Source organism: Papaver somniferum, chromosome 6 (genome assembly GCF_003573695.1).
Source record: "Papaver somniferum cultivar HN1 chromosome 6, ASM357369v1, whole genome shotgun sequence".
Taxonomy (NCBI): domain Eukaryota; kingdom Viridiplantae; phylum Streptophyta; class Magnoliopsida; order Ranunculales; family Papaveraceae; genus Papaver; species Papaver somniferum.
Genome location: NC_039363.1, coordinates 178,242,470 through 178,256,941, shown reverse-complemented (window position 1 = coordinate 178,256,941; position 14,472 = coordinate 178,242,470). Strand labels below are relative to the sequence as shown.

The 14,472-nt window shown below is 37.5% G+C and overlaps 1 protein-coding gene and 1 long non-coding RNA gene across 6 annotated transcripts; one reads left to right on the top strand and one right to left on the bottom strand.

Moving 5' to 3' along the window:
• Window positions 1-2,656: 2,656 nt before the first annotated feature.
• Window positions 2,657-13,040, bottom strand: LOC113290256. 3 transcript variants are annotated; one of them, XR_003331545.1, is made up of 4 exons: window positions 12,864-13,040; window positions 7,031-7,244; window positions 4,264-4,449; window positions 2,657-3,091 (listed from the first exon to the last, which is right to left on the bottom strand). It is a non-coding gene; the product is annotated as an uncharacterized LOC113290256 (long non-coding RNA). The 3 variants fall into 3 exon arrangements; XR_003331544.1 differs by lacking the exon at window positions 7,031-7,244 and having other exon boundaries at window positions 2,657-3,196; XR_003331543.1 differs by lacking the exon at window positions 7,031-7,244.
• Window positions 4,419-7,517, top strand: LOC113290255. 3 transcript variants are annotated; one of them, XM_026539849.1, is made up of 6 exons: window positions 4,419-4,799; window positions 5,202-5,730; window positions 5,896-6,048; window positions 6,130-6,279; window positions 6,371-6,639; window positions 6,903-7,517. In XM_026539849.1, the coding sequence occupies exons 2-6, from the start codon at window positions 5,430-5,432 to the stop codon at window positions 7,221-7,223; spliced, it is 1,194 nt and encodes a 397-aa protein (XP_026395634.1). In that variant the 5' UTR covers window positions 4,419-4,799; window positions 5,202-5,429; the 3' UTR covers window positions 7,224-7,517. The 3 variants fall into 3 exon arrangements, with proteins under 3 accessions (XP_026395634.1, XP_026395636.1, XP_026395635.1); XM_026539851.1 differs by having other exon boundaries at window positions 5,179-5,730; XM_026539850.1 differs by having other exon boundaries at window positions 4,905-5,730.
• Window positions 13,041-14,472: the final 1,432 nt, after the last annotated feature.

The window sequence follows — 14,472 nt, the reverse complement described above, 5'->3', positions numbered from 1 at the left end:
ACAATGAAGAAGTTGCTTATTTATCCAAGAGAGTTGTGGGTTGGAAGGCTGCAATTTTGGGAGGAGAGCACATGCATCTTAGATGTGCAGCACATATCCTTGCCTTAGTGGTTAAAGACGGTATGGATTTGTATAATGAATCTATTTCTAGGATACGCGAGGTCGTTAAGTTCGTTAGAGGATCAGCAGAAAGATTGAAGAAGTTTAAGGAATGCGCTGAACAACGGAAGATTAACATCACCAAATTTCTTAGCTTGGATTGCGAGACTAGATGGAATTCTACTTACCATATGTTGAGTGCAGCTGAAAAATATGAGGAGGCCTTCTACCAATTTGAAGAATTAGGGTATGCAGATAAATTTCTTAATCCCCCTCGACCACCAACAAGAGGTAAAACAAACGTACCAGCAGTTCCTAAGGTATGGCCCGTTGCTTCTGATTGGGAAACAGCTTGTGCATTTGTTAGATTGCTAAAAAATTTCTATGATGCTACATTGAAATTTTCTGGATCAACTTATGTCACGTCTAATTTATTCCTCGACGAAGTAATTTGTATTAATGACGTATTGCAAGAATGGGTTAAGAATGGTAATGTGTTATTGTCTGACATGGCTGACTGGATGGTTCTTAAATATGAAAAGTATTGGGCAGTGGATAAAATTAACAAAATGTTATACATTGTTGTGTTTCTTGACCCACGACGCAAGGAAGCCTATCTTAAATTTGCTTTGACAGAGTTACTGAAAGAGAATCATGTTACAGTTGACCACGAGGTCCATGAGATGATGACTGCAGTGAAACTTATTTTAACAAATATGTTTGAGGAGTATGCACTGTTATATAAAGGGGATGATACGGATTCAAGACCAACAGCTTCAGTACAGACTTCTCGTTCACTAGAACCTCGGAATCCGATCAACAGATTTGTTGAGTCTGAAAAACATCAAGAAACAGTGGAGGGAAAAACAGAGCTGGATATGTATTTCTCAGAGAAAAGAGAGGATTTTAATCAACAATTCGATATTCTGAATTGGTGGAAGGTTAAATCTTCCAAGTATAAGATCTTGTCCATGATAGCTCGAGACGTGCTTGCTATGCAAGTACCAACAGTAGCTTCAGAATCAGCTTTCTCCACCGGTGGTCGTGTTCTTAATGAGTTTCGAAGTTCCATGCTGCCAAAAACAGTCCAAGCACTGATTTGTGCTCAAAATTGGCTTCTAGATAAACCAATCAATCTCGAGGAGCTGATAGAAGTGGTTGAAAAAATTGACTTAGGTAAATCTCAAACCTTGCTTCCTTTGTTTTTGCATCTTTCTCTTTGTGATCAGCCTTGCACTAATTAAGTTGATTTCTCAAACCTTGCTATATTTTGATGTGATGCTACAACTTTGGGGCCTATGGGGCATAACTTTTTGTGTGCAAATGTGACCTGATCAGTTCATTATAGGGTCTGCGGGCATAACTTTCTATTAGTCTCCTTGGAATTTGATTAGTCATAATCAATCTTAAAACTTTGGCTTGTTGTTCCCCAATGTCGATTGGGTCTGCGGTCTAGTTGTGATCAGCCCTTTTAAATGGTCTTTACTAACCAATGTTGATTGGTTTTTGTTTCTTCTTGTTTATTGATGCCTTATATCTGCCTTATAGTGTTTACTGATTATCTATAACTCCTCATTTTACAGATGCGGCAGAAATCTTGCAGGAAATTCCAGACATATCTATCACGGATTGAATAAACTAGTACTCGAATCCAAGGTCTCTTTTTCAGTTTTTGGCATCAGAGATTCATATGGCTTTGCACCAGACTTGTTGCATTTGAATTAGTACTCTTTTGTGTTAACTGTTAACTATCTTATGTCCTTTGTTGCTTTTGAATTACTGAATTAGTACTCTTTTGCTTTTGAATTACTGAATTAGTACTCTTTCTGTACTTAGTTTTTTTTTTTTGATGTCTTGTGATCAAATCCGCGGTTAATCCGCAACCGGCCCGCAAAATCCGCTGATCCGCAGAGGGCAAATCCGCGGGTGATTGGGCCGGTCACGGTTTGAATTCCCAAATCCACAACTCTGACGGTTTGGTTGCGGGTGACCCCTAATCCGCAACCGTCCGTTGCTCACCCCTACTTAAAATGATTCTTCTTGAAATTTTTATGTGTCCGTAATGATATGATTCTTGGGGATATGGCCTTGCTGCATTTGCTGTTAATTAAGTTCCGCCTGCCATGAAAGAAAGACGATAAATAAAAAAACAATCATGAGATAAGTTCCTCCCAGAGTCTAACGCCACAAGGTACATGTAAATGGGGATTATCGTCAGAAAATTTCATCCACCGGATGGATATATGTACTTTTGCGTATGTCTTAGTACCTGAAAGTTTTAGCTTGTTTTCATGGACGGGTGGACCAATGTGTTAGCAAGGAAGGAGCCATTGGCATCGGCCCAGAAACACCAGCTTTAGAGTTTTTATAACGCAACACTGAAGTTGTTGTAAATTGACTGGCGCAAAATTGTGTGAAGGAACGACGTGGTAGTCTTCTGGTGGATTTTCGAAGGTTACTAGAACATAAAAAGATTGACCCACATGTATGTCAAGGGAATCATAATAACTCTGAACGGTATCATGATCGAGTTGTTTGCCTGTACAGAGAAGGCAAAAGCATACCTAACCATGGTTTAAAAAGTGGTTTGCTGACATCATAAGATGCCAAGTGCTAGACACTGGTGCTGCTAGATCATAAATGATCTAGCAGCGCTAGAGCAAAACTTTTTCCCTTCTCGACTGGGCAGCTGCTTTATCAGTAAGTTTGCTTGAGCAGTTTTACAGCTTTAATCACTGCCTCCAAGTAGGCATGAATTTGACAAACTACTATTTTTTGGACAAGACCAACATAAGCACATATAGGGAGTTCTTCAAAGTTTAAATGTTCAAAAATTATAATCCATATCTGGGACTGGGTTTCCTGTTCTTTCAAAAATAGGTATCCAGATAAACCTTGTAGACTTTTTCAGATGACTCCAACTACCCTCCCCTGCTTCATCCAGAAAAGATGACCTTCTGAACAGGCTTCGCGTATTGCTCCAAGAGATCTCCTGTGGAGATTTGACATGACAATTGCCCAGGGTATATTTTAGGATCAACATCATCAAAATCGTCTTCATTCACGGATTCAACACCAGTTTCAGGATAGGTTACATCTATAATTAGAAACAGAGGAATCCTCTCAATAGTCACAACAACAGGACTGATTTTTTTCGTCCTCCAAAAGATCAATAAAGAAAAAAAGAACGAATAACATGGTCAGTCACTTACTTCATCATCATCGCCATAAGTGACACTAAATGTATCGAAGCCATATCACAAAAGAGAGAGCCCTAAATCTAATCATTTCCGTTGAAAGTTTAATGATCAATTGATCATCTAAAGGGATTACTGTCACTAAGTGTGCGGCTGCAGAAGCTAATACCTCGGACCATCTAACATACAAGGGGGTATGAGCATGGTAAACAGCATGTGTACTTCGTATTCAGTGCGATGGAAATGGCCTCTACTCACATTCTATTCCTCTACAGTTACACATAAAGCACGCAGTCACTTCTTAAAAACTGTGTGGCCAGGAACGAGCGTGTCTAGGTATGTGCCGACGGTTGCTGGTAGGTCTGTGGCTCAACGTAAGAGTGAGAACTTAATGGAAAGTGGTACAGACTTAGTACTCTTGCAAAGGTCATCTTGGGTCAACAGTTGGTCTTCCATCATTCCATGCACCAATTACAAAGTGAACAATGCTTGGAAAGTGGTTACCTATGTTGATTCCATTTTTTAACAGTTTATTTCAAAAGTTAAGCTTTTAAAACCATCCATTTTGGAAAACAAGAAAAAATTTCCACCAATACCTTTACCTTTTCCTTTAGAGAAGATTGAGAAAGGTCCAATTGTTTTATATGCAAGTGATGTGTTAGGTGAATGGATCATAATGCTTTTTGAGCTTTAAGCATTATTGGGTTTAGCTAGCTTTTGTCAACATACAATGGGATTTTCCTAAAAGCGTTAGACAATCTCTATTCTGCAGTCTGGACAACAGGAAGATGTCTAGAATGACTACACAGTGGATAAAAATGCTAACGCCCCACTTTATAGTATTCAAAAGAAAAGGAAATCTAAGAATAGAAGACATACACAAAGCATTCATCGTAAATATATTATTGAATGTAGTGGAAGACGAAGATACGAAAAAGAAGCAGCCAGTTCATGAACGAGTACTCACAGTGGATTGTACTGCATCTTTACTTTTTGGCTTCTCATTCTCTCGACTACCCTTTAGACTCCAATTTGCTATCTTAGTGGAGTTTGGAATCTTATAATATTGTTCTCTTCTGTTCTTTATATTCTTCAATCTCCATTCGTTTCTCCTACTCCCATCATCCTGCTGTACTCATTTAAGTTTCCTCTCCTGCAAAGATAACAAAAACAAAAAGAACCAAGCTTTCGTAAGCAAATCACCTTTATTAGCAGCTTCTGCCTACTCATCAACTGATACAATGAACAAAAAGTCTAAAGAAGCAATAGCTAGTACTTCTGAAACTACTCTTATTAAACTTACGGAATCTCAGGCACGTACTCTACAACAAATATTAGAGACTTTAACAAGTATGAACAATGGAATTCCAGTACATGATCTAAATAGTCCTAAAATAATTCCTAATAACCAGATAAGGCCTTTTACTTGTAACAATAATCATCAAACAGAAGTAAACGGGGATGATGAAGTTGAAAACCCAGCATCAGTCAGTGAACAACAAGGTAATCATACGCTTTATAGTTTATTTATACTAGTGATCTCCTCAAGCTTCGAATCTGTCTATGATCTATCTATACAAACTTCGGTTATTTTCCTTCGACACCCAGGTATATGAGCAAAATTGCGTTTGTTAACCAACTTCATCCCAGCTTAGAGTCTGATACCTGTACCACCGGTTGATCACAGCCAACCCATTTACTTGCAATTACCATACACTGATTCACTTACAAGCAGATCGATCACTGAACATTTAAGATAGCTGCATAGAACTTCTGACCAAGTTGTCGATAAATTTTGTATTTTTGAAAATTACGCGCTATTCAATATTGTCTTAGTTGGTTGTTTTTATTTTATTTTGGGGGGTACATCTAAAATATTTAGGCTCTTGTTTCAAACAAATTAAGGAGAGGGGAATCAGGCAATGAATTATGTTCAAGAGGAACACAAGCAACTGTATGAAGCAGCAAAAGATGGCAACTGGGGATGGGCTGAACAATTTTTCAAGGATCAGCCAGATATGATGACGGGCGACGGCACAGATCACAAGTGAATCAGAAACAGAATCAGAAACAGCATTGCATATAGCTACAGATCATACAAAGTGGGAGTTTGTGGAAAACCTTGTACAACTCATGCCATCAGAAGCACTTGCACTAAAGGATAGTAAGTACGGATTCACAGCACTTCACACCGCCGCCATGGAAGGAAACACCAGAGTAGCTAAATTGATGGTGACAACAAATGGCGCTCTAACACAGATACGCGATAACTATGGACGAGTGCCACTCCACATAGCTTCAAAGTATGTTTCTGATGGACAAAAGGAGGTGTTGCAATATCTTTATTCTGTTAGTAGAGACAATGACCCAAGTCATTTCACTGGTCGATGTGGTGCTTCCCTCCTATGTGATTTAATTGATTCTAACTTCTACGGTGAGTGTATATACATATATATATATCAGCTCATCAGATTGATAAATATATATCTGTGCATTGAAATTGAAATCAGAAGAAGTATACATGCTTGACAAGGGACTCACACTCACTAAATTATTTTGATTTATTTGAGTTTATAGTGTACCGCTTGTTTGTTTGCAGATATTGCGCTGTCTATTGTGCAAGATTATCCGAAGCTAGTCACTGAGAAAACAAAGAAAGATGGTGTTTGTGCATTAGAAGTGCTCATTCGGAGACCATTTTCATTTAAAAGTGGAAATAAGACAACATGGTGGCAAAACCTCCTCTACCCATGTTAGTATCCTTCCTTTACCCTCATTTCATTATTTTTTTTTGTAGTTGGGACTACAGTCTGGCAATCTCTTATTGAAACAGTTCTCCAAGTGGATATAGAGGCACCTAATCACCTTGACAACAGAGCAGACATAGAGAACCTTCCAGAATCCCCGAGAGAGTCCTCAACAGTGTGTAGAGGAGCCATAACAAAGTTTATCCCAGACTGCCTCATCACCTACTTAACTCAAGGTCTATTAAAGTGAAACTTAATCATTAGCTAATATTTCTCCCTAAATGAAGAAATCTAATTTATCGTTCACTTGGTGTATTCTTATTACAGTTTCTTTTATCAAGAAAATGTACGACCAGAAGTTGATAAATGAACAAGCCTCTAAATTGGTCTCTGATATGTTGATACAAATAAATGATACTATGAACAAGTCGGATGTTATACATTTTTTCAAAACATCTAGCCTCATGAAGACAGCAATAACGTATGGGACAACAGAAGTCATTGTGCAGTGTCTTGAGAAATTTCCTTACCTCCTCTGGTCCGAAATGGAGGGTCAAACAATGGTACAAATTGCTATTGCAGAAAGAAATAATAAGGTAACACTATATTGCATTATGCTGCTGATATTGCACCTTCTCATCAACTAAATTCAATCTCTGGCGTAGCTTTTCAAATGCAACGAGACGCGCAGTGGTTTAAGGTAACCAATGATAAGATCATCTGAGGGAGTAGCTTAGATTTATAATAATTTGTTAAAATAATCAAAAAAGTTTCGGCGCCTCCTAAAATAATCAGTCTTTATTCCTTAAATCAACTAATATAATCTGTTCTTATTTTTAAGCTCTATTATTTCAATCAGGGGGTGGAATCTATTTTGCTAGAAAGATACAGGTTAGTGAGAAACAAAGATGGAATGACAGCTCAATATATATTTACAGAAAAGCACAAAGCTTTGGTGACAAAGGGAGAAAAATGGATGAGAGGTACCTCACATTCATGTATGCTAGCAGCAACCCTCATCTCCACAGTAGCATTTGCTGCAGCTTTTACTGTACCCGGTGGTAACTACAATGATGCTAAGAGAAACACCGTCAATGGTCTTCCCATACTTCTGAACATCAATTCATTCATTGTCTTTGCAGTAGCAGATGCCTTAGCTCTCTTCTCTTCCGTCACATAAGTTCTTATGTTCTTGACCATCCTAACATCACGATATTCAGAAGAAGATTTTGTTAAAGCATTACCACAAAAGTTTATACTAGGTCTTGCAACACTCTTCATTTCAATGACCACCATGATGCTAGCGTTTGGTTCAGCAATAGATATTATTCTTTGCCCGCGATGGACATGGATTGTAATACCTATAACATCGCTTGGCTGTGTGCCAGTTACATTGTTTGTGTGGTTGTTGTTGGAAAAAATTGGGTTTCACAAAGGATGAATGAATCAGAGAAGAAAGTGTTGCACTCCAAAACTTTCAAGGCTTGTATAAATTTCTTTTAGACAAATATTTCTACCCTCCCAATAACAATTGGCGATTACAACAGGTATGCGAAATATTGCCTTCAGGATACAATGAAAGCCCTGCAACGAAAACTGAATTCAAGGTTTGTACCCCTTGATTCAATCAAGAACACACAAAGAGATTTCTGATTTCTGATGATGCTTTTTGAAACAGAGAAAACAGATTGATTTTTCTTATATCTTAAACGAAACTGGGAGAAGCTATTTATAAAGGGTTTTGCACCTGTTGGGAATAGGTTTTTATTCGCCAACAGGTTTCTATTCACGAAACGTCAGGTTCCTTTATCAACAGACATCAATGGTGTCTTTTGGATTCGAAATTTTCGAACAGGCTTTTATCGACCACAGCCTGGGGGGCGATGCCCCCCAGGACCCCCCTTTGGTTAGCGGCGTTGAAAATATTCCAACATTCTCCCCCTATTTTCAAAAACCATAAAACAAAGTTAAAACTTTTAAATCAGAGTGACTGCATCACCGAAGTGACTGCCTACGTACCCGAGTGGGATCAAGCCAACGTAGTTCAAGCACAATTGAGACTAAGCATCATCGTTGAAATCAACACATAAATGATAGGTATCTTTTGGATTTGAACCTTCACTTAGTGTAAGAAACTCAAAGCCTTATCGAGGTTCTATGGTGAAACCAGTCTTGAACCAAGTACCCCTTATGATAAAACCGGAGTCTCCACACATATTGATTTCATAAAATCATGTGTTCTGTAGCCAAGCACGTTAATGGCCATGTGCTTATATCCTTGTTCATGAGTCTTCTTTAGAGAACGGTCTTCTTCTCTTAGGAAACGGCCTTATTTCCATACTCATATAGGTAAGTCTCGAAGGTGTTTCTGCGATACACCTTTTACTAATCATAGACTCATTAAGGATTTACATCCATCCTATTTTCTTGCAGAAACCAGCACTAATAATAAATGGGAAGTTTTTATATTAGTGCTCCATAATCTACTTCCATAACTTGTTGGTACCACATTGAACCTTGTTTATCCTTTTCAAAACATAGGTTGGGTTTCTGCTATGGGAGATCAAACTTCCTTCACAGACCTTAGTCCCATTTCTTTCCTTTTTATTGAAACCACTGAACTTGGTAGACTTTTCGTAAATGGGTCTGCCAAATTCCTCTTTGATTCAATAAAGTTAACCGTAACTACTCCCCTCTTGAGTAGTTGCCTAACAATGTAGTGTCTAAGACTTGCATGTCTAGACTTTCCATTATAAGTCTTATTAGAGACATTATAGATTGTAGCTTGATTATCACAATTAATCAAGACCGCCGGAGTTGGCTTCTTCCAAAAAGGAATTTCCATAAGTAGGTTTCTAAGCCAATCTGCCTCCTTACATGCATCAGTTAAAGCTATCAATTCTGACAACATTGTTGAATCAGAAATACAAGTCTGCTTCTTGGAACTCCAAGACACAGCAGCACCCCCTAATGTAAAAATCCATCCAGAAGTTGACTTGGAATTTGATTCTACATTGTTCCAGTTAGCATCGCTGTACCCCTCTAGTGCAGCGGGATAGCCTTGGTAATGCAAACCAAAATTTATTGTTCCTTTCAAGTAAGCCATAACTCTTGAAACTGCTTTCCAGTGTTCATATCCTGGATTACTTGAGAAACGACATAATATTCCCACGGCTTGGGCTATGTCCGGTCTTGTGCAATGCATAGCGTATAAGACTCTCAATAACACTAGAATACTCAAGTTGAGCATGAGTAGCCGGTGTTCTTCATTAACTTGATAGTATGGTCTAAAGGAGTAGGTGCTGGATTGTCATCAAAGTGACCATATTTCTTGAGAAATTTCTCAATATAATGAGATTGAGTTAAAACCAACTCATCTCCCTTTCTTAGGATCTTAATTCCCAAGATTACATCAGCCTCTCCTAAATCCTTCATATCAAAGTTAGAACTAAGAAACTTCTTTGTTTCTTCCACAACAGATATGTCAGACCCAAAGATTAACATATCATCAACATACAAACAGAGAATCACACAACCAGAACTATCATGCTTACTATAGATACATTTGTCCGCATCATTCACCACAAACCATATGACAAAACTACTTTATCAAACTTCTCATGCCATTGCATAGGGGCTTGCTTCAAACCATAGAGAGATTTCACTAACTTGCAAACTTTCTTCTCTTGGCCTGGTAATATGAAACCTTCAGGTTGTTCCATATATATCTCTTCTTCTAAATCCCCATTTAGAAAAGCAGTTTTGACATCCATTTGATGCACAACCAACTTATGAATAGAAGCAAGTGCAATCAAGCAACGAATGGATGAGATGCGTGCAACAGGAGCATATGTATCAAAGTAATCAATACCATGTCTTTGTTTATAACCCTTGGCAACTAGCCTTGCCTTAAACTTATCAACTTCACCATCAGCTCTCAACTTTCTCTTGAATATCCATTTACTTCCTATTGCTTTAGCACCAGGAGGTAAATTTACTAATACCCAAGTCCCGTTAGTCAAAAGCGAATGCTTTTCATCATTGATGGCTTCTTTCCAGAAATTTGCATCTCTAGAACTCATGGCTTCAGCATAAGTTTTAGGGTCATCATCAGTATGCATAACATACTGGTTAACACTAAGAATTCTATTCTTATTTGCCTCTACAAGGTAATAAATAAAGTTTGGATCAGGCTTTTTCTCAATCCTTCCTCTCTTACTCCTTCTAGGTTCGATATCTTCAGTAGGCACTGAAATATCATTGTCATAAGTAGGAGAGGGATTTTCATCATTGTTATCAATCTCCATAGGTTCTAGATCAGGTAACAATGGATTCTCCATGGGTTGCATTTGAGAACTGTTCCTATTTAAGTTCTCAAAGAATTCCACATCTACAGATTCTATAATCTCAAAAGTGTCAAGGTTTATAAATCTGTAGGTGATACTATTAAGAGAGTATCCCACAAAAGCACATTTATAAGCCCTGTTTCCCAACTTTGGTCTTTTGGGATCAGGCTTTCGAACATATGCTAAACAACCCCAGACTTTAAGTCTTCTCAAGTTTGGTTTCCTCTTAAACCACAACTCATAAGGAGAAACACTCTTCTTTTTCAAAGGAATTCTATTCAAAATATAACATGCAGACAACATAGCTTCACCCCACAAAGAATTAGGCAAACCAGAACTTATAAGCATGCAATTAACCATATCAATCAAAGTTCTATTTTTCCTTTCAGCCATACCATTTTGTTGAGGTGTGTAAGGTGCAGTACGTTGATGAACTAAACCATGCTCTTGACAAAAGGAATTAAATTCAGTAGGAAAGTATTCACCACCACGATCAGAACGTAAAATCTTAATTTTGTGCTCTAATTGTGTCTCTACTTCTGCTTTATAAATCCTAAATTTATCAAAGACTTCATCCTTAGATTTCATTAAATATGTATAAGCATATCTAGTACTATCTTCTATAAAAGTGACATAATACTTATTTCCACCACGAGTGGCAGAACCATGCAAATCACCCACATCACTATGTACTAATTCAAGTAAGGAAGAATTTCGTACTACAGACTTATGGGAAATTCTAGTTATCTTTGCTTGCACACATATTTCACATTTAGAAGCATGATCAAAATTGCAATCAGAAATCAAGCCTAATCGATTCATGTTTCTAAGAGAACCATAATTCACATGCCCTAATCTACCATGCCATAAATTAACAGAGTCAACAATATAAGCAGAACCATTATTTATTAAATTAAGCTTAATCATCCCATTACAAGCATATCCTTGTCCAACAAACACACCATTTTTGGACAACACAAACTTATTAGACTCATAGGTCGTCTTGAATCCAGCCTTCATAACAAGGTCGCCGGAAACAAGGTTCTTCACGATGTCAGGGACATGTAAAACATTAGTAAGAGTCACAGTCTTTCCCGAAGTAAACGAGAGTTCAACAGTGCCTTTCCCAATAACTTTGCTGCGTTGACCGTTTGCGGAGACAGGCTTTTATCGGCCAAATTTTCGAACAGGCTTTTATCGGCCAAATAAAACCGTCAGTTCAAAAAATTCTTCCGGGGGCGTTGCCCCCTTGAAACCCCCACCAGGGACGGTCTCCCCTGGACCCCCACGACCTGACCTGTCAGGTCGACCACAGCCTGGGGGGCGATGCCCCCCAGGACCCCCCTTTGATTAGCGGCGTTGAAAATATTCCAACAGTTGTTATTTCCATTGTTTGTGGAAATGGTCTGTTCAACATACTGGCCTACAACATTTAACAAGAGAACTCTCCAATGTAATGTTAAAGGGAAAAAATTAGTATAGAAACTAACTTGATATGTCAACAGTTGTTTTAGCTTTCTTTTCTCTTCTTATCATAAGTGTATCGTAACTGATTTATCATATGTAACTAACAGTAGTTTACAAATGAATTGATTCGAAAATGGTGGAACATATCAGTTATAAAATCTTGAAGGTTCATTATGCTCTTACTTTAATATTTTAAAATTTCAAAAAATTTAGGGCCTCGCAGATTTAGATGTGGTCCACTATAAGGCCTTCCATGTAGCATCCCGAGGTTTTAGGGTGTCTGAATAGGCGCCACATCATTTATGCGTGCAAGTTGCAACTGGCAAGTAACATGCAGCCTAGCAGGACTCTGCAAATTTAGGTTTCTTTTCCTTATGGTCATGCGCAGCCAGTACTAAAACAACTATTCCCTCTGTCCCAGGGAAAGAGATGATAGGCTAAAATGGAAAAGTGGTAGGATCTCTTTTCTTGGGACAGAGGCAGTATAACTCTCGGAAAACAGAACGAAAGTATTTCTCCAATTCCAACTCTCTCATTACTAAACTCCCTACATCTTTCTTAGTCAAGCTAGTTTTGTTCATATACAGTGTTAAGGCTACTCTATACAATGAGACCTAGTCCGAAGAACCGAAAATTCCTACTCAAATCCTAATGAGTCATGTTTAAAGGTTTTATTGGCCACTGAACACTATAGCCTGAAAAAACCTAGAGTTGGTTCTGGTACATAAATTTGCCCAGTTCACAGGTTCATCACTTCATCTCACATCGTTGTCCTCAATTTCAGTTACAGGAATTGTAAAGGAAATACACCAAATGATGATTCACAAAACCCTACCATCACTAATCACCAACATTTCTTTCACCAATAAAAATACTCAAAAGACAACAATAAAATTACAGTGATTTAGAATGCACATATCAAAGATTGAGTGTTAAAACCCTATTTTTCATAATCAAAATTGATATACTAGTAAGAAGAAGTTACATGAGACAAGCAGAGATCTAACCTCGATATTGTTCCTGATTTTCGAGTTAGAGAAATCAACCACGAAAATGAACGATAATCCTGGGTTCTAATTTAAAAAACCCACTCTTCAACTGCCGCATCTAAAGATGAAATGCTCATTCCAGAGTCCAGACCAGAAAACTGAAGAAGGAAATAGTCGAAATCATTGAAGAGATGAAATGACCGACGGATATTATATGTGGACGTCTGCCTACAGTTATAAGGGGTCCTAGAGTGATGAAATGACTAATATGCTCTTTGTCCTAATTTTATTTATAACTAATTAAACCTGGCTAAATTGGGCCTATGCCACTTAATTGGGGTCTATGAATGTCTTCATCCACCCAATAGAAAATGATAAGGGGTGTCTAAAATACTGTAAAAATACTAAACTAACCCTTAAAGAAACCTTAAATATTCTAACACAAATACAAATACAACATCATAACTTAATTAATAAATACAAAAATCATTAATCAAAACTCAATTTATTTTTCAATTTCCATCAAAGCCAAAACTAAATCTTAATCAATCACAAACAACAATTAAAATCTTCTTTTGTTGTTTGTAAAAAGAAAACACAAAAATAGACAATTCAAGTGATTGAGTTAAATCCATTTAACCCATTCCTTCTAAGAGATACTCTACAATGATTTACCTCTAAATCTTAAAAATTCACTCATCAAGTTTTCTGAAAATCCACCCAGAATTGGTTTATATGTTCAACACAATAATCCGATTGTAATCTTAATCGGATTTTAATGTGAACCTACATAAACCGATTTTGGATTGATGTGATGAACATCATCGGATTACATTAATACACATATAAATCGATTCTGGATTCCTGTTCGGATCATTTTGGACCATACGTAATCAAATTGTTTAGTTAAAAATCTTTGTACCCTTTTCTTCCAATAATCGGCTTACATTATCCTCCATATAAACCGAATCTGAAAAAGTTGTAACAAACTAACTCCAGAATCAGACTCTATAAATGACTAAGAAGTCCGATTTTGTTACAAATTTCTATAAATGAGCCCAAGTTACCTAAAAAAAGAAAACCACTTTCATTCATTAAGGTTGGTTCAAGTTTGCAAAATACAATATAAGAAAGCGACAAAATATAAGCATGATAGATCAAGTTTTTAACATAAGGAAAATACTCATTCCAACAAATGGAGACAATCGAATTGATCCTGCCCGATCAATTCCTCCCATCGCCTCATGTTGGGATCGTATTTCTTTAGCCACTCCTTGGTAACCTCCGAGACCTCATGAAACCCATCTAGCGGTGGTAATGGACAATCATCACATACTCTAAGACTGATATAATGTATGTTGTTATGGTTGAATAAAACAATTCTCCGATCCTTAAGCGATTCATCCCAAATGGTGTATTTTGGTGTGTATGTATAACATGATCCCTTACCAAATAGATGAACAACGTAACTCCACGTTTCCGCCAAGAGATGACCACATAGAGGCATTTGCATCCAATGCTCTCGGGTAATTGGTCCATTCCCCCTTTGGCCCTTGTACTCTAGCAACCATTTTTTCAAAAATCACTTCTTTTTCTTGTCTTGTTTTTTCTTCCTTCATCATGGATA